Source organism: Pseudophryne corroboree, chromosome 3 (genome assembly GCF_028390025.1).
Source record: "Pseudophryne corroboree isolate aPseCor3 chromosome 3, aPseCor3.hap2, whole genome shotgun sequence".
Classification (NCBI taxonomy): domain Eukaryota; kingdom Metazoa; phylum Chordata; class Amphibia; order Anura; family Myobatrachidae; genus Pseudophryne; species Pseudophryne corroboree.
Genome location: NC_086446.1, coordinates 314574702 through 314601780, shown reverse-complemented (window position 1 = coordinate 314601780; position 27079 = coordinate 314574702). Strand labels below are relative to the sequence as shown.

At 48.1% G+C, this 27079-nt stretch overlaps 1 protein-coding gene across 1 annotated transcript in view; it reads left to right on the top strand.

Moving 5' to 3' along the window:
* The window catches only part of ITGB3 (integrin subunit beta 3), a 158169-nt gene that overhangs the window by 46050 nt on the left and 85040 nt on the right, over nucleotides 1–27079 (top strand). Inside the window, exon 4 of the mRNA XM_063959453.1 lies at nucleotides 14695–14947. Within this exon, the coding sequence (XP_063815523.1) occupies nucleotides 14695–14947 (253 nt within the window). The remainder of the gene's footprint in view (nucleotides 1–14694; nucleotides 14948–27079) is intronic.

The following is a 27079-nucleotide window of genomic DNA, read 5'->3' as shown; positions in this document are numbered from 1 at the left end:
AACGGTAGCGTTTTCAGCCACACGCCCATAAAACGCCGTGTTTCCGCCCAGTAACACCCATTTCCTGTCAATCACATTACGATCGCCGGAGCGAGGAAAAAGCCGTGAGTAAAAATACTATCTTCATAGCAAAGATACTTGGCGCAGTCGCAGTGCGAATATTGCGCATGCGCACTATGCGGAATTTCACTGCGATGCGATGAAAAATACCGAGCGAACGACTCAGAATGAGGGCCAATATTCTTTCATTTTTACACATGGCTATCAGCCTCCCATCCGCAGCCCTTGGATGGGGGGGTCAGCCTCAGGCTTCACCCCTGGCCCTTGGGTGGCTGGGGGGGACCCCTTGATTGAAGGGGTCCCCACTCCTCCAGGGTACCCCGGCCAGGGGTGACTAGTTGGGTATTTAATGCCACGGCCGCAGGGAGCGGTATAAAAGTGTCCCCCGGCTGTGGCATTATCTGTCCAGTTAGTGGAGCCCGGTGCTGGTACAAAAAATACGGGGACCCCTACTCTTTTTGTCCCCCGTATTTTTTGCACCAGGACCAGGCGCAGAGCCCGATGCTGGTTGTTAAAACACGGGGGAACCCCTGTCATTTTTTCCCCACCATATTTTTGCAACCAGGACCGGCTCAAAGAGCCCGAGGCTGGTTATGCTTAGGAGGATGGACCCCACGCAATTTTTTTTCGGGTTCTTTACAGTTTTTTGTACCATCTGAAAAGTCGATTCAAAATCCGGCAATTGGTCCGTTTTTCGACAGCGGGACTGTCTATTCTGTTTTTTATTGAATATGTCGAATTCCGGCACCCGCCGGCCGGAATTCCACGGTCGAATTGTGTTGAATTTCAAAACGGGCGAAAAATTGCTGCAATTCGCCCGGAATTGCATATACCCCTAAATAACTAGTTTTTAGTGATTTAGTAAACTGAATATTAGTTTAGCCTCCAAAATGTGGCTGCCTCTGCTACATATATATATATATATATATATATATACAACACGGCAGTATGGATGGTGTAATGGTTAGCATTACTGCCTCACAGCACTGAGGTCATAGGTTAGATTCCCACCATGGTCCTCACTGTGTGGAGTTTGTATATTCTGCCCTTACTTGCGTGGGTTTCCTCCGAGTACTCTGGTTTCCTCCTACAATCCAAAAATATACTGGTAGGTTAATTGTCTGACAACAAAAAATAATCCTAATGTGTCAGTGTATGTATGTACATTGCCAGACTAGATGGGCCTAGTGGTTCTCATCTGCTGTTAAATTCTGTGTTACATGCACACTTTTAGGGAAAACTTTAGTTTACAGTGTAGAGAGTTACATAACAAATCACTTAAGTTAAAGTATATTAAATGAAGGCATGAAATGTTCAGCCTTTGACATAAATATCTATATCATTCTGACTATAACCCCAAACTTTTTAAATAAACAAAAATGGGTCAAAATATTCCACACCCCTGAATTGCGTACTCTTGTTCCAATTGTTTGTACTTCTACTTTACAGTGGCCATACTCATTTTCTCTTACGTCCTAGTGGATACTGGGGTCTTGTACTTTAGTACCATGGGTATAGATCGGGTCCACTGGAGCCTGGCACTTTAAAACTTTTAGTGTGTGTATGTGTGTGCTGGCTCCTCCCCTCTATGCCCCTCCTACCAGACTCAGTTTAGAAAAATGTGCCCAAGGAGCCGGGTGCACTTCTCTGGAGCTCCAGAGATTTTTCTTTTAATTTAGTTTATTAATTACAGGTAGCTCTGCTTGGCAGACTACCTGCTTCGTGGGACTTAGAGGGGGGACCGAACCAACCTCCTGAGGGTTAATGGTTCGTAATCGCAGCTGACAGGACACTGAGCTCTGAGGTGCTGACACTCATCGTCAGTATGTGTGCCCATGCCAGCAGCTAGCTGCCACCCTCTAACAGATACCGAAGACCAGGTGCGGTGAGTGTTCCACCGGGTCCCCGGTGCAGTTTGGCGGCATGTCACGCGACGGTCACGGGCCCAGAGCTGTGGTGCCTGCCGTGGACGGAACTGGCTCAGGGCTATTGCCCCTCAGTGGTCACTGTCAGCTAAGGCTTTGTGTGTACAGTAAAGGACGTTTACATGGTGTTTTAAACTTGTGGCCAGTATAATCTTATTTAGGGACCGCGCGCCATTGCAAGGAGCGAGGCTTCCCGGAGCAGGACCAGCGGCGGGAAGGCGCCATTTTCATGCTGCTGCGGATCATCAAGGCTGCATGCACGCTGCTCCTCCAGGATCCACACTGTTACAGACTGTCTGAACTGGTACCAGGGGGTCATAGACAGAGAGGAGCAAGCCAGCGGTAAACCACCGCACTGATTTTACATTCACTATTTTTCACACATTGTGCTACTGTGTTCTGTATGCTGGGTCTGCTCCTTAGTGTCACTACAAAGGGCTCTCTAGGGTCTGTGTGGGGTGTTGGGCAAAGTGCTGCACTGTTATTTGCTGTATTTGCTGTATTATGTCTGAAGAGTTGGTTATGTGTGCTGCTTGTAATTCTACCCTGTCTTCAGGGGGGTCTCTCATGTGTGAGCAATGTTCCTTGTCTCTTCAAGGGCCCACCTCACAGGCACCTGACTGGTTGGACAGCTTTAAGAGAATGATTCACAATGTCAATTCTGAACTAGCTGCTGCTAAAAGGGAGAGACAGGTGTTAAAACACTCAATTGATTGTGTAGCTAAGGCAGCAGATTCCAGGAATTCTTCGCAGCCCCGTCTAGTGGCTTCACACAAACGCTCACTGCCACAGGTTTTACAGTCCGATTCTGAATTCTGATCAGCCAAATGATGATGATATGGACAATGACAGCTCTCTGTTCCCTGAGGTGGAGGCCCTCATTTTTGCCATAATAGAGGTCCTTCACATACCAGACACGGAGGCGGAACCAGATGAGGAGTTATACTTTAATGTAAGACCCAAGAGTTAAGCTACTTTTCTGGTGTCTAAGGAGTTAAACTCCCTAGCCAGGGAGGCTTGGTTAAACCCTGATAAAAAAATTAAAATTCCTCAGAGGTTTTTATCTACCTTTCACCTTCCAGCTGAGGAAAGGAAGGTCTGGTAAAAAACCCCGTCGGTCGATACCTCTGTATCCAGACTGTCAAAAAAATTGGTACTGCCTGCCCCTGGGGCTGTATCCCTGAAGGAACTTGCTGACCGTAAAATTGAGACAACGCTCAAGGCCATTTATATGGCAGCAGGCACAGCACAGCGCCCCACAATAGTTTGCTGGTGGATCTCCAGGGCTGTTGTAAAGTGGTCTGATATTGTTATTGATGGTTTAGACTCTCTGCCCTGGGATGAGCTATATATATGCTATGTATATATATATATATATATATATATACATACGGATATATATGCTGCAACATATACAGGATGCTGCCAATGTTAGGAGCGAGGCTATAAAGGAGTTGTGTAAGATTAATGGCCGCACTACTGCTCTGGCTGTCTCAGTACGCAGAGCTCTGTGGTTACGTCAATGGGCGGCGGACGCTGATTCCAAAAAGTGTGTAGAAAATGTTCCCTTTACAGGTGATGCCTTGTTTGGAGACGAATTTAATAAGTGGATCTCCCAGGCAATGGCGGGTAAGTCTACCTATCTGTCGTCGGCTGCGCTACCTGCTAGACGTTCTTACACCGGACTCTCCTTGCAGTCCTTTTGTGTGGTAAGGTTCAGAGGCAGGGGCCGAGGGGTCTCCACCACTCCCAGATGATCCCGTCGTAAGTCCCGTAAACCTGCACCTGCTGTCTCCCTGGACCAGACCAACGGATCCCCTTCCGCGTGACGGTTGGCCCCAGCGACAAGGAGATTTTCAGGTAGGTGCTTGCCTTCAACACTTCGCCTACATGTGGGGATCCTGCCGGGATCCTTGGGTGAGGGATCTCCTTTCCCATGGATATCGGCTGGAATTCCAAACACTACCTCCTCACGGGTTTTTCAAGTCGGGCTTACCAGCTTTACCCGCAGCAAAAGTTACCTTGCAAGAGGCTATTAAAAAACTCTTGCAGACAGGGATGGTAGTTTCGGTGGCTACTCCGTTAAGCCACAGGGGTTTTTACTCCAGTGATTTTGTCGTTCCCAAACCAGACGGTTTGGTGCGCCCCATCTTGAATCTGAAGTCTCTCAACCCATATCTGCGGGTGTTCAAATTCAAGATGGAGTCCCTGAGGGCGGTGGTATCCGCTCTGGAGGAGGGGGAGTTCCTGGTGTCTCTGGATGTCAAGGATGCTTACCTTCACATTCCCGTGTAGCCTCCTCATCAGGCTTACCTCAGGTTCCCCATATTGGATGACCATTTCCAGTTTCCGGCCTTACCCTTCGGATTATCCACAGCTCCGAGGGTCTTCACCAAGGTCATGGCGGAGATGATGCTGCAACTGCGCATGTTGGGAGTCAACATAGTCCCCTACTTGGACAATCTCCTAATCAAGGATGTGTCCAGGGAACGTCTTCTACACTGCATCGATGTGACTACTCGCCTTCTCACGGATCATGGGTGGATCCTGAGTTTGCAGAAATCTTACCTGGAACCGACCCAGCGTCTTCAGTTCCTGGGAATGATACTGGACACGGTATCTCAAAAGGTGTTTCTCCCGATGGATAAGGCCTCAGCTATCCAGGCTTTGGTTGGCTCGGTACTCAGTCCTCGCAGGGTGTCTATCCATCTTTGCATCAGATTACTGGGCAAGATAGTGACTGCATACGAGGCAATCCAATACGGCAGGTTTCATGCCCGGCCATTTCAACTGGATCTGCTGGACAAGTGGTCGGGTTCTCACCTGCATATGCATCAGGAAGTGACCCTCCGAAAGCCCGGATTTCTCTATTATGGTGACTTCAACTTCCTCACCTGGTAGAGGGCAGGTGTTTCAATATCCATCCATGGATTCTACTGACAGCGGACGCCAGGCTTCGGGGTTGGGGAGCGGTGACCCAAGGGGCCCAGTTCCAAGGGTTGTGGTCAGTTCTGGAATCGAGTTTACCGATAAACATCCTGGAACTCACGGCAGTTTACAATGCTCTTCTACAAGCCTCCCATCTCCTGAAGGGTCAGATGATCCAGGTTCAATCGGACATCGCCACGGCGGTGGTGTACATAAACTGACAAGGGGGAACAAGAAGCAGAGCGGAGATGCGAGAGGTGTCAAAAATCCTTCTCTGGGCGGAGGCCAACGCAAGGGCCATCTCTGCCATATTCATTCCAGGAGTGGACAACTGGGAAGCAGACTTCCTCAGCAGGCACGACCTTCATCCAGGGAAATGGGGCCTGCATCCCCAGGTGTTTCAACAGTTAATCCACCGGTGGGGCTGTCCGCAGATAGATCTGATGGCTTCTCGTCTCAACAAGAAGCTATGCCGTTACTGTTCCAGAACAAGGGATCCGCAGGCTGTGGCAATAGATGCGCTGACGGCACCATGGATGTACCGGTTCGTGTACCTGTTCCCTCCTCTACCGCTGATCCCAAGGGTGCTAAAAAGGCTAAGAAGGGAAAGCGTTCTGGCAATTCTCATTGCCCTGGATTGGCCTCGATGGGCGTGTTACTCAGACTTCCTGGCCATGGCTCTGTAGGATCCATGGCATCTGCCACTCCAAGACGATCTTCTTCAGCAAGGTCCGTTCGTCTGTCCAGACTTACAGCGGCTACGTTTGACGGCTTGGAAGTTGAGAGGGAGATTCTAGCAGGAAAAGGTCTTCCCTCCTGGGTTATTTCCACCATGGTCCAGGCCAGGAAGGTGGTAACGTCAAAACATTATCATCGTATCTGGAAAAAGAATGTTTCCTGGTGTGAGAGTAGAAAGGTTCCTCCTGTGGAATTTAGAATTGGTAATTTTCTACTTTTCCTACAAGCGGGAGTGGATATGGGCCTACGCTTGAGCTCCATCAAAGTCCAGATTTCAGCACTCTCTATTTTCTTCCAGAAACAGCTTGCCATGTTGTCTGAAGTACAGACGTTCCTGAAGGGTGTTCTTCATATGCAACCGCCCTATGTACCTCCCACGGCTCCGTGGGACCTAAATGTGGTTCTGTCTTTTCTCAAATCGGATTGGTTTGAAGCCTTACATAGGGTGGAGACGGTGATGTTATTGGAATTGGCGTCGGTCTGGCGTGTCTCTGAATTAGAGGTCTTATCCTGCAAGAGTCCTTATTTGATTTTTCATAAAGACAGGGCGGAACTTAGGACCCGTCCTCAGTTTTTGCCGAAAGTGATGTCAGCTTTTCATGTGAATCAACCTATTGTGGTTCCGGTGTTGTCTGACGCTTCCGTTGGTCCTGAGTCCTTAGTCGTGGTCAGGGCTCTGAAGATTTATGTCAAACGGACGGCCCATCATCGGAATCTGACTTGCTGTTTGTCCTTTATGATGCTTCCAAAATTGGTTGCCGGCTTCTAAGCAATCTATTGCGCGTTGGCTCAGGTTGACCATTAAACAGGCCTATACTTCGGTGGCTCTGCCTTTGCCGACATCTATTCAGGCCCACTCAACAAGGTCGGTGGACTCTTCCTGGGCGGCTGGCCGGGGGTTTTGGCACTACAATTGTGCCGAGCTGCAACTTGGTCTGGTTCGAACACCTTTGTAAAATTCTATAGGTTCGATACCTTGGCCAAGGATGACCTTCCGTTTGGTCAGGCGGTTTTGCAGGGGTCTTAGCACTCTCCCACCCATTTGGGAGCTTTGGGACTTCCCCATGGTACTAAAGTACAAGACCCCAGTATCCACTAGGACATAAGAGAAAATAGGAATTTGATACCTACCGGTAATTCCTTTTCTCCTAGTCCGTAGTGGATACTGGGCGCCCGCCTCAGTGCTTCCTGCTTACCTGTGTAAGTATTTAATTGGGCCGACGTTGTGGTCCCGTTATATTGTTGGGATGGCTGTGCAATCCGGGTTAGGTTGGTGTTGCTATCCCCTGTTCTGGTTAGCACCCTCCTTTAGTTTCTGGTTGTGTGTTAGCTTGTTGCCTCACCGCTGTTGTATTGTTTCTTCTCTCAGATTTTGTTCGTCTCCTCACAGTTTTCCTCACAGTTTTCATAGACTGAGTCTGGTAGGAGGGGCATAGAGGGGATGAGCCAGCACACAGAGACACACACACACTAAAAGTTTTAAAGTGCCAGGCTCCAGTGGACTCGATCTATACCCATGGTACTAAAGTACAAGACCCCAGTATCCACAACGGACTAGGAGAAAAGGAATTACTGGTAGGTATCAAATTCCTATTTTATCAGTTAGAAATTTGGACTGTCCTGCACAAATCTGTAGTGTGTAGACCAGTGGTTCTCAAACTAATTTTTCAGGGCCCCAAATAGTTCACGTTTGGCAGGTGCACTAACTGTCACATTCTAAAAATCAGGTGACCAGGAAAACATGAATTGTGTTGGGTCCTGAGACCGAGTTTAAAAACCTCTGGTTTAGAGACCAGTATATTATTATTATATGATTTCTTAGTAAGTCTGTATGTTTTTCATTGCTATATCTTTTGGAGTTGATGTTATATCTCTTTAAGGGCAAGATGTACTAAGCCTTGAAAAGTGATACATTTTAGGGTGATAAAGTCCCAACCAACCAGCTCCTAGGTGTCATTTTTCAAACCCAGCCTTTAACATGTCATGAGGTGATTGGCTAGTACTTTATCACTTTTCAAGGATTAGTACATCTCCCCCTTAATTTTTTTAGACTGGGTACACACTATGTGATATATCGTATGTACAGCAGACAAACAATATATCATCCCGGCCGCCAGCTCGAGTCTGCGAATGATGTAGTTTACAAACATATCACATTGGCTATATATCTCGACTGATAACAATATTTGTGGCAGATATTTTGTAAAATCTGCCTATATGTATGGGCTAAAGCGCAACAGAATATGCTGCGCTATATAAGAAACTGTTAATAAATAAATAAATGGGCTAACCGACCTAAATGATGGGTGGAGGAACCACCAGTGATGTCACTACCACTTTCTGTTACCAGGGTTGTTGGGTGGCGGTTTGGTAAATGTGTATGTACTGAACACTAACCATATCATTGGATCCGTTGGCCTGTCGGGTGGCCAGCCAATCCATTGTTCAGGTTTATACCCAGGATTTGTTCAGGTGTGTACCCAGCATGTGTACCCAGTCACAAGTTGCCTTGACCTTTGGGCTGCAGAATAGCAGGTTTATGTTAATATTATTTTTATTTAGATTAGGTCTCATTAACTACTTAATATGCTTAAAATAAGTTAGAAGTTCAGTGGAGCTAGAGTCACAGCTTACATAAGGGTATGAGTGCACAAGAAAAAATGTGTTGTGTCCCATAGCAGCTAATCAGTTTTGAACTAATTTTTGTCTGTGCAACTCAGAAAATGAAATTCAACATTTCATCGATTTGTATTGGATAAAGCACCTATATCCTCTTCATCAATTTTCTTAAATGTTCCTAATACTTCTCCTATCTGCAGCGGGGTACATTGGTTTCCACAGGGAAACATCGGGGTGTAGAGATGGATCTTGATACAGGCACCAACAGGCTAAAGCTTTAGACTGTCCCAGGATGCATTGGGACCTCCTCTACAACCCTACCTCCAGGCACTGTGAGCTCAGTTTCGAGTTGGTTCCCGCATGAGCAGGTCACTTAACAGGGGGGCTGCACTGGGCATCCCTGAAAAAGCTTTTAGAAGACTTCAAGAGCTGCAGCACTTACATGTCAGGGTGACATTCTGTGCTGCGTCTCCATCACCTCCCCATTGGAATCGTATACTCCGGCTGGCTCTGTTCCGGGTACTAGCGGCAGAGACGCTCCGGCTTAGGCACACAGTCGCAGACACTCTCCTGGTTTGCGTGGCTGCTACTGAAGAGAGGAGGTAAGAGGGTCCCCCAGGCGGGACCCGCCATTAAATCGCGTTCCAATCGCAGTCTAAGGAGACGGACTGTAACGCTGGCGTGGACGCTATAACCGAGCAGGGACCCCACTACAGCGACCAGGGCATAGGAGTACAGGTCGGGTGTACTAATGCCAACTTTACTAAGACTCTGTGGTACCAGGTGGTGAGGACCAGCATAGGGTAGAAGTCGCTTGACCTGTAGCCCCTCCCCCAGCTCCGAGCGCCATCTACTGCTGGTGTTCCCACCCTGGAGCTGCCTCACACTCTCCCTCACTCCCTGACTGAGATGCTGGGCGCCATCTTCTAGGAATAGCTGCAACTGGTCTCCGGGACTGCAGGGCAAGGTCTCCCCTGTAAATCCGCCTGTACATCAGCGCTGTGATTTTACAGACACTTAAGTATTCTACATGTCGATATTAAGACAGCGTTAGTTAAGAACAAGTCTATCTGTGCCAGAATATATTGTTTGAGTATTCTAATATATACATACGGTCTCAGACTGTACATTGTTATATACTGTATATATATGTACATATACTAGTCCAGTGCAGTTTTATTGTCTTACTAAAATAATTATCTGCATTGTCACTGTAACTGTGTGTGCCTGTATCTGCTGCGTGGATTTCACTTTCAGTGTATCCCAGCTTTAGCTATTACTGTATTCTGTACCCTAAGGGACTAGGTGTGTCTGGGTCACAAATATAGTGCTGCACAATATTTACCATCAAGTGTATTCTATTGTGTACTCAGTCACATACTACCGGATTTATTCGCTGGTGTTGTTTACGGTGTATGCAGTCACATTGTACCGGACTTAGTCGCTGGTGTTGTGTACTGTGTGCGCTGTCACATACTAGGGGATTTATTTGCAAGTATTGTACTCTGGGTGTATCGTACGCATACACTCTGCAGTTGATTTCACTGAAAATGCCTAACACAAAGGACGGCAATTCCTTGGTTAAATATTAAAACTGCCCCAAGTCATTCTCGTGTCACAGGGTCATAAGCTGGCTACTACCACCTCACAATCCACTAATCTCTCAGAAGATTCTTCTGATGAGGATGGGGAGTATACTGCCCCGTCAGACACTGACACATTTGCTTCTGACAAGGAATCTACTACTCAGGTTGATGTCCCTGACTTAGTGGTTGCTATCAAGCAGATCCTACAGATCACTGATGATGATGATGATGATGATGAGGATTCCACTATGGTGTCTAAGAAACCTGATAGGTTTAAACGTCAGATGGTAACTAAAACTTTATTACTGCATTCTGACCATTTAGTAGATATACGTAAAGAACCCTGGTCTTCTCCAGGAAAGAAGTTCTCCCTTTCTAAAAGGATGGTAGCTCGCTATCCTCTCCCTTTAGAGTTATGTAACAAGTGGGAAAGCTCACCACCGGTGGATTCCCATGTCACCCATCTCGTGGTGTCATCTACTCTGCCTGTCACAACTGTCACCTCACTGAAGGAACTGACAGATAAGTGTGTGGAGGGATGCCTGAAGTCTATTTACTCTTTTACAGGTGCTGTTCATAGACCCACTATAGCAGCCTCCTGGGCAGCAAAAGGAATTGAAGCATGGGTTCAGGCATTAGAGGAAGAGCTGCCTCAGGATATCTCTGACACTGCCAGACAATACCTGACTCATATTACCACTGCCGCCTATTACATTCAGGAGGCGACCTCTGAGACGGGTGTGTTGGTGGCCAAGGCATCAACTACGTCCATCCTGGCTTGTCGTATTCTGTGGTTGAGGTCATGGAAGGTGGACCTGGACTCCAAAAAGAGTACATCCTATTTGGGGAAGATCTCAATAAAATTGTGACTGACTTAGTGGCTGCTAAGACTGCTTTTCTCCCAAATACTAATCCTTCTGCACAGAAGGCAAAAGGTACCACTTTTCGCTCCTTTTGACCTCAAGGGAAAGCAAAAGGTTACGCATACCCAAGACAATCTCGTGCTCCCAAAACCACTAAGCCCAAGGCAAAACCATCTTGGGCAGCCCGACAGCCTGCTTCTAAACACGACAAACCTGCTGCATGATGGGGCGGGCCTCACACTGGGAGACCCCAGGGTGGGAGGCCGACTTCTGAAATTCACTCAAGTTTAGTTGAAGACCACTTCAGATGCATGGGTGCGCAAAGTTGTCTATCACGGGTACGCAGTCTCTTTCAAGAGACGTCCCCCTCGCCAGTTCTGCACAACGGTTATCCCTTCTGATCCGTTGAAGGCACAAGCTCTCCAACTAGTTGTGCGTTCCCTCCTGGATACAGGAGTGGTGGTGCCGTTACCTCTGTCCCAGATAGGCAGAGAACGTATATGGACGGCTTGATTCTGGCAAACTCCCACAATGTCCTCCTCAGTCATCTACAACTGAAGGTAAACTTCCTACAAGCCCACGGGTGGCTCATCAACTGGAAGAAGTACTCGCTGGTCCCTGCTCGGAGCATGGTGCACCTGGGGGCACTGCTGGACACACACAGTCAATGGCTGTTTCTGTCTCCAGAGAAGGTCCTGAAACTGCAGGACAGGATCAGATACTTCCTCTCTCGCCCAAGAGTGTCGATACACTCGGCGATGCAAGTACTAGGCCTCATGGTGTTGGCTTTCGAAATGGTGGAGTAAGCTCAATTTCATTACAGCCCTCTACAGAGGTTAATTCTTTCCAAGTGGGATGGCTTACTTCATCGGATCAGGTCTCACATAATCTCCTTGACTCCGGAGGTTCGTCTGTCGCTGACCTTGTGGCTACAGGACCAGCAGTTGAGCAGGGGCCGTCCCTTCTGGATTCCCAACTTGGTTCTACTGACTACAGACGCCAATCTGAGGGATTGGGGAGCAGTGTTGGAGCAACACTCTTTCCAGGGTCGGTGGACCATGGTGGAATCACTCCTCCCGATAAACATTCTGGAATTGCGGGCACTGTTCAATACTTTGTCTCTCGCCCTGCCTCTGATGCAGAACAAGCCTGTTCAAGTACGATCAGACAACGCCACCACGATGGCAGACATAAACCATCAAGGCGGCACTCAAAGCCGCATGGCAGTGAGGGAAGTGTCAAAAATCCTTTGTTAGGCGGAACGCCTTCTGCCAGGAATATCGGCAGTGTTCATTCCGGGAGTCCTTAACTGGGAAGCAGATTTTCTCAGTCGTCAGGACGTGCACGCCGGAGAGTGGAGTCTTCATCAGGAAGTCTTCTATCTCCTAGTGGACAAGTGGGGCCTACCAGATGTAGGAAAATCACAAAGTTTCGGTCTTCGGATCAAGAACCAGGTATCCTCAAGCAGCAATTCCATGGAACTTTCGGCTGCCATATGTGTTCCCTCCAGTGTCACTCCTGCCCAGGGTACTGCGGAAGTTCAAACAGGAAGGAGGAATACTACTTCTAGTCACTCCAGCGTGGCCAAGACGGCATTGGTTCACAGACCTGCAGGGTCCTCTTCTACTTCCTCAACGCCCAGACCTCCTCGTTCAGGACCCCTGTGTCTACCGGACCTGTCCAGACTGGCTTTGACGGCGTGGCTCTTGAAGCTTCACTCCTGAGGGCCAAAGGATTCTCAGAGGCGGTTATCCAAACTATGCTGAAGGCCCGCAAACTGGCATCTGCGAGGATTTATTACAGAGTCTGGAATTCTTACTTCACCTGGTGTGCTGCTAAGAATTACGATGCTTACAAATTCAGTACTTACAGACTTCTGGCTTTTCTACAACAAGGCCTGGATTTAGGCCTTCGTCTGGCCTCCCTCAAGGTTCATATCTCTGCCTTGTTAGTGTGGTTTCAGAGAAAAATTGCATCTATTCCTGATGTTTATACTTTCATTCAGGGTGTTTTACTGATTCGGCCTCCCTATGTCCCTCCTGTGGCTCCATGGGATCTGTCTGTTGTCCTGAATGCCCTGCAAGAGTCTCCATTTGAACCTCTTGAGTCAGTGGACCTTAAATTGCTCACGGTCAAGGTCCAGTTCCTACTGGCTATTGCCTCTGCTAGGAGGGTGTCAGACCTAGGCGCTCTGTCCTGTCGTCCACCCTTTCTGATATTTCACCGTGACCGGGCAGTTCTTAGAACTTGCCCTGGTTATTTGCCTAAGGTGGTGTCATCTTTTCACCTTAACCAAGGGATTGTGATTCCGGCCTTTATCTCTTCTGATTTGTCCTCCAAAGAGCGGTCTTTGGATGTGGTAAGGGCTCTCCGTATTTATGTGGAGAGGACTGCCTCTATCAGGAGGTCAGATTTCTTTTTTGTTTTTAAAAAACGTGGCTGGCCTGCGAATAAGCAGATCGTTGCCAGATGGATTAGAATGGTGATTGCACAAGCCTATGTGCAGGCTGGACTTCCAGCTCCAGCTGCTATCATTAAAGCCCATTCTACTCAGTCTGTTTGACCTTCTTGGGCAGCCCACCGAGGCGCGTCCGCTGAACAATTGTGCAAGGCGGCTACGTGGTCCTCGGTGAACACGTTCATTTGGTTCTATTCTTTCGATACTTCCACCTCCTAGGATGCTTCCTTTGGATGCCGGGTTCTTGTGCCCGCTACATTGCGTCCCCTCCCACGAGTAACTGCTTTAGGACATCCCCGATGTTTCCCTGTGGAAACCAATGTACCCCACTGCAGAAAGGAGATTTATGGTAGATTTACCATGGTTAAATCTCTTTCTGCAAGGTACATTGGTTTCACAGGGCGCCCACCCGGACACACCTAGCTTCTATCGAGTGTAGTGCGGATCTTGAGCCAGACGTACCAACAGGCTAAAGCTTTAGGCTGTCCCAGGATGCATTGGGGCCTCCTCTATAACCCCGCCTTCAGGCACTGAGAGCTCAGTTTCGTTAACCAGTCCAATGCAGGAGCAGGCAAGAGAAAAGGCAGATGTTAGTCACATAGAACCACATTCTCACGACGGCTAATGCCATACAAACCCATAGAAGCTAGGTGCGTCAGGGTGGGCGCCCTGTGGAACCCAATATACCTCGCAGAAAGAGATTTAACCATGGTAAGTCTACCATAAATCTTCTTTTCTCCTTGCCTAGCATTAATGCCAAACTAGGATTCACATGTAAATCCTAATATGCAACCAGATCTGCGTCCATCTCCTCACATGCTGGGGGCCGCCTAGAACAAGGCAAGGCCGCCCAGCATGTGTGAGACTGCTTCTCGATGCGTCCGCAATTAGATTGCGGACGCATTGGAATTGAGGTTGACCCCTGGCTGTCAGATGGTCAGCTGCCATTTTTATAATTGGAGCAGCTGCATGTGCTATCACACTGCTGCCCCGAACCTGTCAATCACATTGTGGTTGCATCCATCGGGGATGCGACCGCAATGGTGTGGCCGCCTGATGTGGCCACTGTGCATACGCAATTTGCCTCCATTGGCAAATTGCACTGCGGGACGCATCAGCGGTCGGGTCTGAATGACCCCCTTTATGCTGACCAGGATGGATTTTATAACTGAAATAACTCATGGGCCAACTTAATGAGAATCCAGACCATATCCTGAGACAGAAGCAAAGATGTCATCCGAACAAAGGTCTTCATCTGAACAACAGATTATTAAGAGATAACATTCACATTACTGTCATCATTGAGTACCTTTGATCAAGCCCCACATTCACAATTTTTTGGTTACAGCAAACCAAAATAAAGTGTAGATGGATAGATAGATAGATAGATAGATAGATAGATAGATAGATAGATAGATAGATAGATAGATAGATAGAGAGGTGGTGACGATAATTGAAGGTTAATATATATAAGCATAACAATAAAAAGGTTTAATATTCACTTGCCTCTCAAACAGATGACTCTAAGAACTTCGTAGTACAAGTGCGTCAGGTGGAAGACTACCCAGTGGACATCTACTACCTTATGGATCTGTCTTACTCTATGAAGGATGACTTGGAGAGCATCCAAACATTGGGCACTCAACTGGCTGAGAATATGCGCAAGGTGACCAGCAATCTACGCATTGGCTTTGGGGCATTTGTTGACAAGCCCATGTCACCCTACATGTACGTCTCTCCACCAGAGGTCATCACCAACCCATGCAGAGAGTGAGTATAGAGACATTGTATTCACTTTGTATAAGGTAGGAAAGTGATCTGTTATGATATGGTCATAGTGTAAAAATAGCATATTATTTTAGCTTTTGTAAATTCAGTGAAATCATGGCTATGTGGGGCGGATACAATTGGTCGAAATTGACCAATGTTTTCTTCATTTCTGGATTGAATATGTGCTGCAATGTCACTGGGAGCCCGATCGCATGCTCTTGATGCCACAGCCTGCAGGGGCAGACGATGTCCATATCACAAAATGGAGGTGTGTCTGCTTCGGTGTGTGGGAGTGCAGTGACTGCATTTTCCCACACAGAATTACTAGCCTTGGCAGCAGAGATGTGGCAGCCATTCTTAGTAACCTTAAGGTTACTGAGATGGCTGATGCTATGATCGATGGTCGTGATGGTGATCTGCTGCTGTGTCTTCAGATGTAGACATTGAATGCTAGATGCCGGCAGTGGGTGTCTTTTAACACAAAACTCCTCCTGCTGCATTCACATATTTTCGCACAGCCTCTCTGTACATGTTATATCTGCCTCCCCTGCAGTGCACATGGTTTTGCCCAACTGCTAAAAAATTTCCTGCTGCGATCAACTTGGAATTACCCCCTATAAGTGAGTAGTAACATATAGCTATTTGCATTATCTGTAACATAAATGGCCAATTTCATTATATTCTCCATAACTCAGTCTCAGCCCTGAGGGCCTAATTCAGACCTGATCGCAAAAGCAAAATCTTTCTCTAATGGACAAAACTATGGGGGTAATTCAGATCTGATCGTAGATGTGCTAAATCTAGTCCGCCCCTCATGTCTGGCTCTGCCCCCCCCCCTTCCCCGCACGCTTGCAATTCTTTTGCACCCGGTGAGTAGCACCCTGTCTGCACAGCCTAGCTGCACTGTCAGATGGCTACCCGCCGCGTCCCGGGTCGCAGCAGCTGCGTGTGACGTGACTCAGCCACCACGGCCCGCCCCTGTAATGGTCCGGACACGCCTGTGTTGTCCGGACCGAGTCCCGCCAACGGCGTTCTAAGGCCGTTGGCACGCCCCCTCCTGCCCCGTGACCTCTTCTGCCTGTCAATCAGCATCTCACAGGGCTCCTGGGGTGCGCACGCGAGCGGGTGCTCTCCGCAAAGGGTTTCAGACTGCGATTGCTGCTGCTCCGCGATTCAGTCGGAATTAGGGCCCATGTGCACTGCAGGTGTGGGCAGATGTAACCTGTGCAGAGAGAGAGTTAGATTTGGGTGGGTAATACTCCTGTCACATCGTCAATGCCTGATCCCTCCTGGGAATTGGAAACAGGCCCTTCCCAGGTGGGATCCGGCATTGGACCCAAATAGCTGGCTCCCCGGCCCGGCAATATGCCGTGTCGGTTGCCGTAGTGGCAGGGGGCGGAGGTGACACTGAAGGATAAGCTCATCTCCGCGCCGCCTCTTCCTGTGTAGTGAGCGGGTCCCGGGTCGCATGGACCCAGGAACCCGTTCACGCTGCCACTGACCCGGTATTCAACCCGGGAATAACACTGCTTTATTCCCAGGTTGAATTACCGGGTCAGGCGACCCGGGAATTTGACCATGGCCCTTTCACGTAGCAAACTGACCCGGCAATATGCCGGGTTGATACCGGGTTATTTGTGCGGTGTGAAAGGGGTATTATATTGTGTCTGTGCGTGGTAAATCCTGGCTGCTTTATTTTTACACTGCAATTTAGATCTCAGTTTGAACACACCCCACCCAAATCTCTCTCTGCACATGTTATATCTGCCCCACCTGCAGTGCACATGGTTTTGCCTATTAGATAAAAATGTTGCTGCTGCGATCAGGTCTGAATTAGGCCCTGAGTTTTTAGTGCTTCATGGTCAACATCTTGTTTAAGTTGTAGAGATATTTCATCTGCAGAAGAAGATTAGAGATCCAATACACAAAATAGTACATATCCCCTGGAGGGAAACCACAAATGAGATGGAAAAGCCTGGTCACTAAGCAGTCTGAATCCCTACTCATGGGATTACTGTCTAAGCGATAATAACCAGGATCAGGAATTTGTGAATAATAGCATTGTTAACTGTTTAACCACGTTAATGATGTATGCTACAGTAGGTATAAGTTGTGGGTTTCATCATCACCACTAGGGTCTACATGTTACCATTAAGTAAGAAAGGCATGGCCAGAAAGGGGACAGTGTGAAATAGAAATGGGTATGTATAATATAGCAGGAAGGAAGGTTGAGGAAGGCAAATAAAGATTTCATGAGCTCAAATGTATTTATATTATGACTAGTTACCAGGCCATCAAAATGAAGGAACAACATAACAGTAATGTCAGCGCTGGCAGCTGTGCGTGCCCGAACAGGGCAACACTTTAATTGCTCTGTTAAACGCCATCTGGTGGTTGCCGGCGCACAAAACACTTGAATTCCTCCATAGAGGTGATGAGCAGCATTAGCCTTATATTAGATAGGATATATCATTTGTGCACAGTTTGTAACAGTTGACAGACATTTTGTCAGGTACAGATGTAGCAATACTGTGATGCGGCATGCTGCATCATGGCTGCTGCATGGTGTGCCAGGCTGTGACTCAGCCGGCGATCGCTCAGTTAAATCCATTAGGAATAAATGGAGTGATCGACGGCTGCGAATAGACGCAGCCAGGAATGCCATGCAGCAAGCCATGTTGCAGCATGCTGCGTCGCAGCAGAGATGAGTATAGCTACATCTGTGATAAAGCCCAGTGGTAATACAATTTGGGTAATGAGGGCAGGACAGGGTAGCAGGAGAGTTTGGGGAAGAAGGTCCGGTGGTGGGAGAGGTAGGGGGATAATAAAATTACAATTTTTGGGACGTATATAAGCAGCTTTTTGGCGATGCCTTCTTCTACAAATCGTATGAGAAGTTGTAAAAATATCTAATAACACAGAAATAAATATTTGTTGGAGTAGTGCACTCTGCAATGTCTCGTAAGTTCTGCGTCCCCATAGTAACGGAGGTATGCTGCTGCGCATGCGTGCCTTACCGCACATGCTTGGACAGATAGGACGTGCCCCTGAGTACTTTGGAGAGAGACTGTGCCCTAGGCATTCACCAGGGCCACATATAACAGTGGCGGTACCACTACACACCACTGTATCACCACACTGGCCACACTACAAGACTACTACAAAACGCACTGTAAACACTGCACGCCACCTAAATTAAGACGCTCCTGGTTGGTTCTGTCTTATACTGTATGTTCTTGCATTGTGCTGTATTAAGGCAAGAGAAAAAAAGGGGTCTGTGGGGGTAAAAGTTGGCGCACTGGATCATTCCCAAAGGGGAAAGAAAAAAATAAGAATTTACTTACCGATAATTCTATTTCTCGTAGTCCGTAGTGGATGCTGGGGACTCCGTAAGGACCATGGGGATTAGCGGCTCCGCAGGAGACTGGGCACAAAAGTAAAAGCTTTAAGACTACCTGGTGTGCACTGGCTCCTCCCCCTATGACCCTCCTCCAAGCCTCAGTTAGGATACTGTGCCCGGACGAGCGTACACAATAAGGAAGGATTTTGAATCCCGGGTAAGACTCATACCAGCCACACCAATCACACCATATAACTTGTGATCTAAACCCAGTTAACAGCATGATAACAGAGGAGCCTCTAGAAAAGATGGCTCACTACAGCAATAACCCGATTTTTTGGTAACAATAACTATGTACCAGTATTGCAGACAATCCGCACTTGGGATGGGCGCCCAGCATCCACTACGGACTACGAGAAATAGAATTATCGGTAAGTAAATTCTTATTTTCTCTGACGTCCTAGTGGATGCTGGGGACTCTGTAAGGACCATGGGGATTATACCAAAGCTCCCAAACGGGCGGGAGAGTGCGGATGACTCTGCAGCACCAAATGAGAGAACTCCAGGTCCTCCTCAGCCAGGGTATCAAATTTGTAGAATTTTACAAACGTATTTGCTCCTGACCAAGTAGCTGCTCGGCAAAGTTGTAAAGCCGAGACTCCTCGGGCAGCCGCCCAAGATGAGCCCACCTTCCTTGTGGAATGGGCTTTTACAGATTTTGGCTGTGGCAGGCCTGCCACAGAATGTGCAAGCTGAATTGTACTACAAATCCAACGAGCAATAGTCTGCTTAGAAGCAGGAGCACCCAGCTTGTTGGGTGCATACAGAATAAACAACGAGTCAGATTTTCTGACTCCAGCCGTCCTGGAAACCTATATTTCCAGGGCCCTGACAACGTCTAGCAACTTGGAGTCCTCCAAGTCCCTAGTAGCCGCAGGCACCACAATAGGTTGATTCAGGTGAAACGCTGAAAACCACCTTAGGGAGAAAATGAGGACGAGTCCTCAATTCCGCCCTGTCCGAATGGAAAATCAGATGAGGGCTTTTACAGGATAAAGCCGCCAATTCTGACACGCACCTGGCCCAGGCCAGGGCCAACAGCATGACCACTTTCCATGTGAGATATTTTAACTCCACATATTTAAGTGGTTCAAACCAATGTGACTTTTGGAACCCAAAACTACATTGAGATCCCAAAGTGCCACTGGAGGCACAAAAGGAGGCTGTATATACAGTACCCCTTTTCTTTTTGGAAGAAAATTGACAGGGCCGAAATTTGAACCTTAATGGACCCCAATTTCAGGCCCATAGACACTCCTGTTTGCAGGAAATTTAGGAATCGACCTAGTTGAAAATTCCTCCGTCGGGGCCTTACTGGCCTCGCACCACGCAACATATTTTCACCAAATGCGGTGATAATGTTTTGCGGTTATATCCTTCCTGGCTTTGATCAGGATAGGAATGACTTCATCCGGAATGCCTTTCTCCTTCAGGATCCGGCGTTCAACCGCCATGCCGTCAAACGCAGCCGCGGTAAGTCTTGGAACAGACAGGGTCCTTGCTGGAGCAGGTCCCTTCTTAGAGGTAGAGGCCACGGATCCTCCGTGAGCATCTCTTGAAGTTCCGGTTACCAAGTCCTTCTTGGCCAATCCAGAGCCACGAATATAGTGCTTACTCCTCTCCATCTTATGATTCTCAGTACCTTGGGTATGAGAGGCAGAGGAGGGAACACATACACTGACTGGTACACCCACTGTGTTACCAGAGCGTCTACAGCTATTGCCTGAGGGTCCCTTGACCTGGCGCAATGCTTGTCGAGTTTTATAAACATGTGGAAGACTTCTGGGTGAAGTCCCCACTCTCCCGGGTGGAGGTCGTGTCTGCTGAGGAAGTCTGCTTCCCAGTTGTCCACTCCCGGAATGAATACTGCTGACAGTGCTATCACATGATTTTCCGCCCAGCGAAGAATCCTTGCAGCTTCTGCCATTGCCCTCCTGCTTCTTGTGTCACCCTGTCTGTTTACGTGGGTGACTGCCGTGATGTTGTCCGAATGGATCAACTCCGGGTGACCTTGAAGCAGAGGTCTTGCTGAGCTTAGAGCATTGTAAATGGCCCTTAGCTTCAGGATATTTATGTGAAGTGATGTCTCCAGGCTTGACCATAAGCTCTGGAAATCCCTTCCCTGTGTGACTGCTCCCCAGCCTCGCAGGCTGGCATCCGTGGTCACCAGGACCCAGTCCTGAATGTCGAATCTGCGGCCCTCTAGAAGATGAGCACTCTGCAACCACCACAGGAGAGACACCCTTGTGCTTGGTGACAGGGTTATCCGCTGATGCATCTGAAGATGCGACCCGGACCATTTGTCCAGCAGGTCCCACTGGAAAGTTCTTGCGTGGAATCTGCCGAATGGGATTGCTTCGTAGGAAGCCACCATTTTTCCCAGAACCCTTTCATTGATGTACTGAGACTTGGCTCGATTATAGGAGGTTCCCGACTAGCTCGGATAACTCCCTGACTTTCTCCTCCGGGAGAAACACCTTTTTCTGGACTGTGTCCAGGATCATCCCTAGGAACAGAAGACGAGTCGTCGGAATCAGCTGCGATTCTGGAATATTGAGAATCCAATCGTGCTGCCGCAACACTACCTGAGATAGTGCTACACCAACCTCCAACTGTTCCCTGGATCTTACCCTTATCAGGGAATCGTCCAAGTAAGGAATAACTAAAATTCCCTTCCTTCGAAGGAGTATCATCATTTCGGCCATTACCTTGGTAAAGACCCGGGGTGCCGTGGACCATCCATACGGCAGCGTCTGAAACTGATAGTGACAGTTCTGTACCACAAACCTGAGGTACCCTTGGTGAGAAGGGTAAATTGGGACATGAAGGTAAGCATCCTTGATGTCCCGAGACATCATGTAGTCCCCTTCTTCCAGGTTCGCAATCACTGCTCTGAGTGACTCAATCTTGAATTTGAACCTCCGTATGTAAGTGTTCAAGATTTTAGATTTAGAATCGGTCTCACCGAGCCGTCCGGCTTCGGTACCACAACAGTGTGGAATAATACCCCGTTCCCTGTTGCAGGAGGGGTACCTTGATTATCACCTGCTGGGAATACAGCTTGTGAATGGCTTCCAAAACTGCCTCCCTGTCAGAGGGAGACATCGGTAAAGCCGACTTTAGGAAACGGCGAGGGGGAGACGTCTCGAATTCCAATTTGTACCCCTGAGATATCACCTGAAGGATCCAGGGGTCTACTTGCGAGTGAGCCCACTGCGCGCTGAAAATCATTGAGACGGGCCCCCACCGTGCCTGATTCTGCTTGTAAAGCCCCAGCGTCATACTGAGGGCTTGGCAGAGGCGGGAGAGGGCTTCTGTTCCTGGGAACTGGCTGATTTCTGCAGCCTTTTTTCTCTCCCTCTGTCACAGGGCAGAAATGAGGAACCTTTTGTCCGCTTGCCCACGAAAGGACTGCGCCTGATAATACGGCGTCTTCTTATGTTGAGAGGCGACCTGGGGTACAAACGTGGATTTCCCAGCTGTTGCCGTGGCCACCAGGTCTGAAAGACCGACCCCAAATAACTCCTCCCCTTAATAAGGTAATACTTCCAAATGCCGTTTGGAATCCGCATCACCTGACCACTGTCGTGTCCATAACCCTCTACTGGCAGAAAAGGACAACGCACTTAGACTTGATGCCAGTCGGCAAATATTCCGCTGTGCATCACGCATATATAGAAATGCATCTTTTAAATGCTCTATAGGCAATAATATACTGTCCCTATCTAGGGTATCAATATTTTCAGTCAGGGAATCCGACCACGCCAACCCAGCACTGCACATCCAGGCTGAGGCGATTGCTGGTCGCAGTATAACACCAGTATGTGTGTAAATACATTTTAGGATACCCTCCTGCTTTCTATCAGCAGGATCCTTAAGGGCGGCCATCTCAGGAGAGGGTAGAGCCCTTGTTCTTACAAGCGTGTGAGCGCTTCATCCACCCTAGGGGGTGTTTCCCAACGCACCCTAACCTCTGGCGGGAAAGGATATAATGCCAATAACATTTTAGAAATTATCAGTTGTTATCGGGGGAAACCCACGCATCATCACACACCTCATTTAATTTCTCAGATTCAGGAAAACTACAGGTAGTTTTTCCTCACCGAACATAATACCCCTTTTTGGTGGTACTCGTATTATCAGAAATGTGTAAAACATTTTTCATTGCCTCAATCATGTAACGTGTGGCCCTACTGGAAGTCACATTTGTCTCTTCACCGTCGACACTGGAGTCAGTATCCGTGTCGGCGTCTATATCTGCCATCTGAGGTAACGGGCGCTTTAGAGCCCCTGACGGCCTATGAGACGTCTGGACAGGCACAAGCTGAGTAGCCGGCTGTCTCATGTCAACCACTGTCTTTTATACAGAGCTGACACTGTCACGTAATTCTTCCAACAGTTCATCCACTCAGGTGTCGACCCCCTAGGGGGTGACATCACTATTACAGGCAATCTGCTCCGTCTCCACATCATTTTTCTCCTCATACATGTCGACACAAACGTACCGACACACAGCACACACACAGGGAATGCTCTGATAGAGGACAGGACCCCACTAGCCCTTTGGGGAGACAGAGGGAGAGTTTGCCAGCACACACCAGAGCGCTATATATATACAGGGATAACCTTATATAAGTGTTTTTCCCCTTATAGCTGCTGTATTATTTAATACTGCGTGTAATTAGTGCCCCCCTCTCTTTTTTAACCCTTTCTGTAGTGTAGTGACTGCAGGGGAGAGCCAGGGAGCTTCCCTCCAACGGAGCTGTGAGGGAAAATGGCGCCAGTGTGCTGAGGAGATAGGCTCCGCCCCCTTCTCGGCGGCCTTATCTCCCGTTTTTCTGTGTATTCTAGCAGGGGTTAAATTCATCCATATAGCTCAGGAGCTATATGTGATGCATTTTTTTGGCCATCCAAGGTGTTTTTATTGCGTCTCAGGGCGCCCCCCCCCCCAGCGCCCTGCACCCTCAGTGACCGGAGTGTGAAGTGTGCTGAGAGCAATGGCGCACAGCTGCAGTGCTGTGCGCTACCTTGTTGAAGACAGGACGTCTTCTGCCGCCGATTTTCCGGACCTCTTCTGTCTTCTGGCTCTGTAAGGGGGCCGGCGGCGCGGCTCTGGGACCTATCCATGGCTGGGCCTGTGATCGATCCCTCTGGAGCTAATGTCCAGTAGCCTAAGAAGCCCAATCCACTCTGCACGCAGGTGAGTTCGCTTCTTCTCCCCTTAGTCCCTCGATGCAGTGAGCCTGTTGCCAGCAGGACTCACTGAAAATAAAAAACCTAAACTTAAACTTTTCACTAAGCAGCTCAGGAGAGCCACCTAGTGTGCACCCTTCTCGTTCGGGCACAAAAATCTAACTGAGGCTTGGAGGAGGGTCATAGGGGGAGGAGCCAGTGCACACCAGGTAGTCTTAAAGCTTTTACTTTTGTGCCCAGTCTCCTGCGGAGCCGCTAATCCCCATGGTCCTTACGGAGTCCCCAGCATCCACTAGGACGTCAGAGAAAATATCATATATATTAGCCAGCATCAAAAAAGAAATGTTAATAAATAGTAAATTGGTTATTTCTCATGAAGAAGCTTATCTGAATGGTAAGTATAATTTATAGGTCCGGCGGTGCTCCATGGAGTTGTAATGAATACTAGTGTCAACGTCAACTAGTCATTTTGCTGTATCAACCCAGGTCAAAGCAGGTCAACCCAGGGTACAGAGGTGGGAGGGCGGAGAAACAAATCGGATAGTTGGGAGAGGATACAGGCATGGCCATATGAGGGAAAACGAGGAAATAAAAATTATCTGTTTCTTGGGCAGAGTCATTTGTAAGACCAGGGCCAGTTCTAGTCCTTGTGACGCCCAGGTCAAAAGTTTCCTTTGGCGCCCCCCCTCCCCCCCCCCAGGCAAAACAGGGTTTGTGCACGGAAAAAAATAGGGAAGGGGCGTGGCCACAGTTATGCCCCCTGTAGTTGTGCCCTCAGCAGAGTTGTGCCCCCTGTAGCTGTGCCCTCAGTAGTTGTGCCCCCTGTAGCTTTGCCCCCTGTAGCTGTGCCCCCTGTAGTTTTGCCACCAGTAATTTTGCCCCCAGTAGTTTTGCCCCCTGTAGTTGTGCTCTCAGTAGTTGTGCCCCCATTAGTTTTGCCCCCTGTAGCTGTGCCCTCAGTAGTTGTGCCCCCAGTAGTTTTTGCCCCCAGTAGCTGTGCCCTCAGTAGTTGTGCTCCCAGTAGTTTGCCCTCAGTAGATGTGCCCCCCTATAGATGTGACCGCCTGTAGTTATGCCCCTAGTAGTGGCACATACAAAAAAAAAAAAAAATTAATACTCACCAGCCCCGCTCCTGCTTTCCGACCGCTGGTGCCGTCTCCGGCCGGGTATGGGTCGTTGGGTCGACACAACTTAGGTCGACAGTCATTAGGTCGACCACTATAGATCGAAATGCATTAGGTCGACAGGGTCACTAGGTCGACATGGTAATTTTAACTTTTTTGGGTGTTGTTTTCTTCGTAAAGTGACGGGGAACCCCATTTAGTGCACCGTGTCCCCTCGCATGGCTGTGAGCTTCGGGCAAGGTGCCTCACTCCGCTACCGCTGCGCTCGGCACAGGTTACCGTTCCCAATTGTAGTCCACGTGGATCCTAAAGTATGAAAAAGTCCAAAAAAATTTTAAAAATATGAAAAACTCATGTCGACCTTTTGACCTATCGACCTAGTACATGTAAACCTAATGACCATGTCGACTTAGTGACCCTGTCATCCTAATGACTGTCGAACTAAGTGGTGTTGACCTAACGACAGTATCCTCTCCGGCCGCCTCTCCTCGGATCTATGGGTGAAACGTCATGACGTCTCTCCCATAGCGCCGCACAGACACTAAATTATGACCTCTAGCATCTGCGGCCGCTCCCACTATGCCGTTGGTGCACGGCAGCATGTGGGAGGGTCAGGTGGCAGCAGCGGCGCCAGCGCCCTCAGGACTGCGGCGCCCCGGGCAAAAAGCCTGATAGTCAGCGGCAAGAGCCGCTCCTGTGTAAGACATATGTACAGGTTTTTTTTATTCCAAATATACACTAGCATAATTTCTTGGAGAGACTTGTCTGAAGTCCAGGGGTTATGTAAAGAGGATAAGCATTACAGAGGTCAAATTCAGGTCATAAAGGAAAGAAGATATACTGTTGGTTGAGAGCTGCGGAGTTGGATGAGAATGTAAGTTATATACCTGGATATAATAATAAGAAAAAACATTAGCTATGTGTAGGAGGACTTAGGTGTTTTCATCCCCGGTGGTCGCAAATGGGTTTGAGTTATTGAAATGTCTTTGGCCCTGTAAATTCCTGGTAAGAAGTCTACTGGCTTTATTACCAGCTGTGTAATACCTGTGATGGAGCTTAGGGCTCAGACATTCATCGCTGCTGTGCTTTTTTGACACAGCAGGCAATTATTGATAGACTGTGCATGCATATGCACCGCAAAGCGCACGCTCATCGCCAAATAACAACAAGCATCGCCGAACAGCGACAAGCTGGTACAAAAATGTCAATCGCACAGACATTTGCATTCTGATTGACAGGAAAAGGCCATTTGTGGGTGGTAACTTACTGTTTTCTGGGAGTGTCAGGGAAAACGCAGGCTTTCCCGAGCGTTTTCAGGGAGGGTATATGACGTCAGCTCCGGACCCGATCAACCTGTTCTCTTCGCACTGTAGGAGTAAGTCTCCGTAAGGGGTCTGTGTACTAAAGTCGGAACACACTAAACGCTGTGTGTCCCCAGCCGATGGGACAACCAATGTAACGATACATCAGCCGTCCCATACACACTGAACGATATATTGCACGACCGGGCGTTATATCGCTCACACTCGTATTCACCTGTATCCTGTCTTTTGCTGGGTCGTCCCGTGTGGAGCATACCTGACGTGACGACCGGGCAAACGACCCGCAGGAGCATGCAGTAGTGGGTATAGTACACACTAGACGATGTGCCCGATATGCCCTCCGATCTGCTGGATCAGAAGACATACAGTATTGCCTAGTGTGTACCCAGCTTAAGCCTGGGAAAGAGATAAGATGGGGAGAGATAAAGTACCAGCCAACCAGCTTCTAGCCCTAATTTTTCAAACACAGCCTGTGACATGGCAGTTAGGAGCTGATTGGCTGGTACTTTGTCTCTCTCCACTTTATCTGTCTCCAAGGTTTAGTACATAGACCCCTAATAGTTTTAAGAATAGTTTTTTAATTGGGCACCATTTTGAATGGCAGTACAAGAAGGACCAACTTCAGAGCACATCAATAGGTAAATGGATATACGTATAATTGGGGGCATTTGTGTTCTTATAGAGATGTAGGGAGTCAGTCAGAGCTTGTAGCATGTTAGGAGATTTTAAAAGGTGATCTGAGAGTCGCCAGGACCTCAGGGGAGCTTTGTGTGGTTGAGAATCCCAGAGACCATGTAATCAGTATTTTAACAAATTTAGTATGTTGAGGCTGAGATCAGCTCTAGAATAGAAATGATGGGCAGCCGAGAAAAAGGTGAAATCCCTCATTCCTTGCTAGTTAATATGAGTATTATAGATTTTATTGTGCAAATTAACCACTTACTGTGTAACTGCCTAATATATTTCAAAAGACAATATTTAGAGTATTCTGTAAAACATATTTAAATATTTTATTGATAAAAAAGAACCAGGACTGTTACACAACATTCATACTAACGACTACAAAGATGTAGTGATAACAGTAAAGATCATT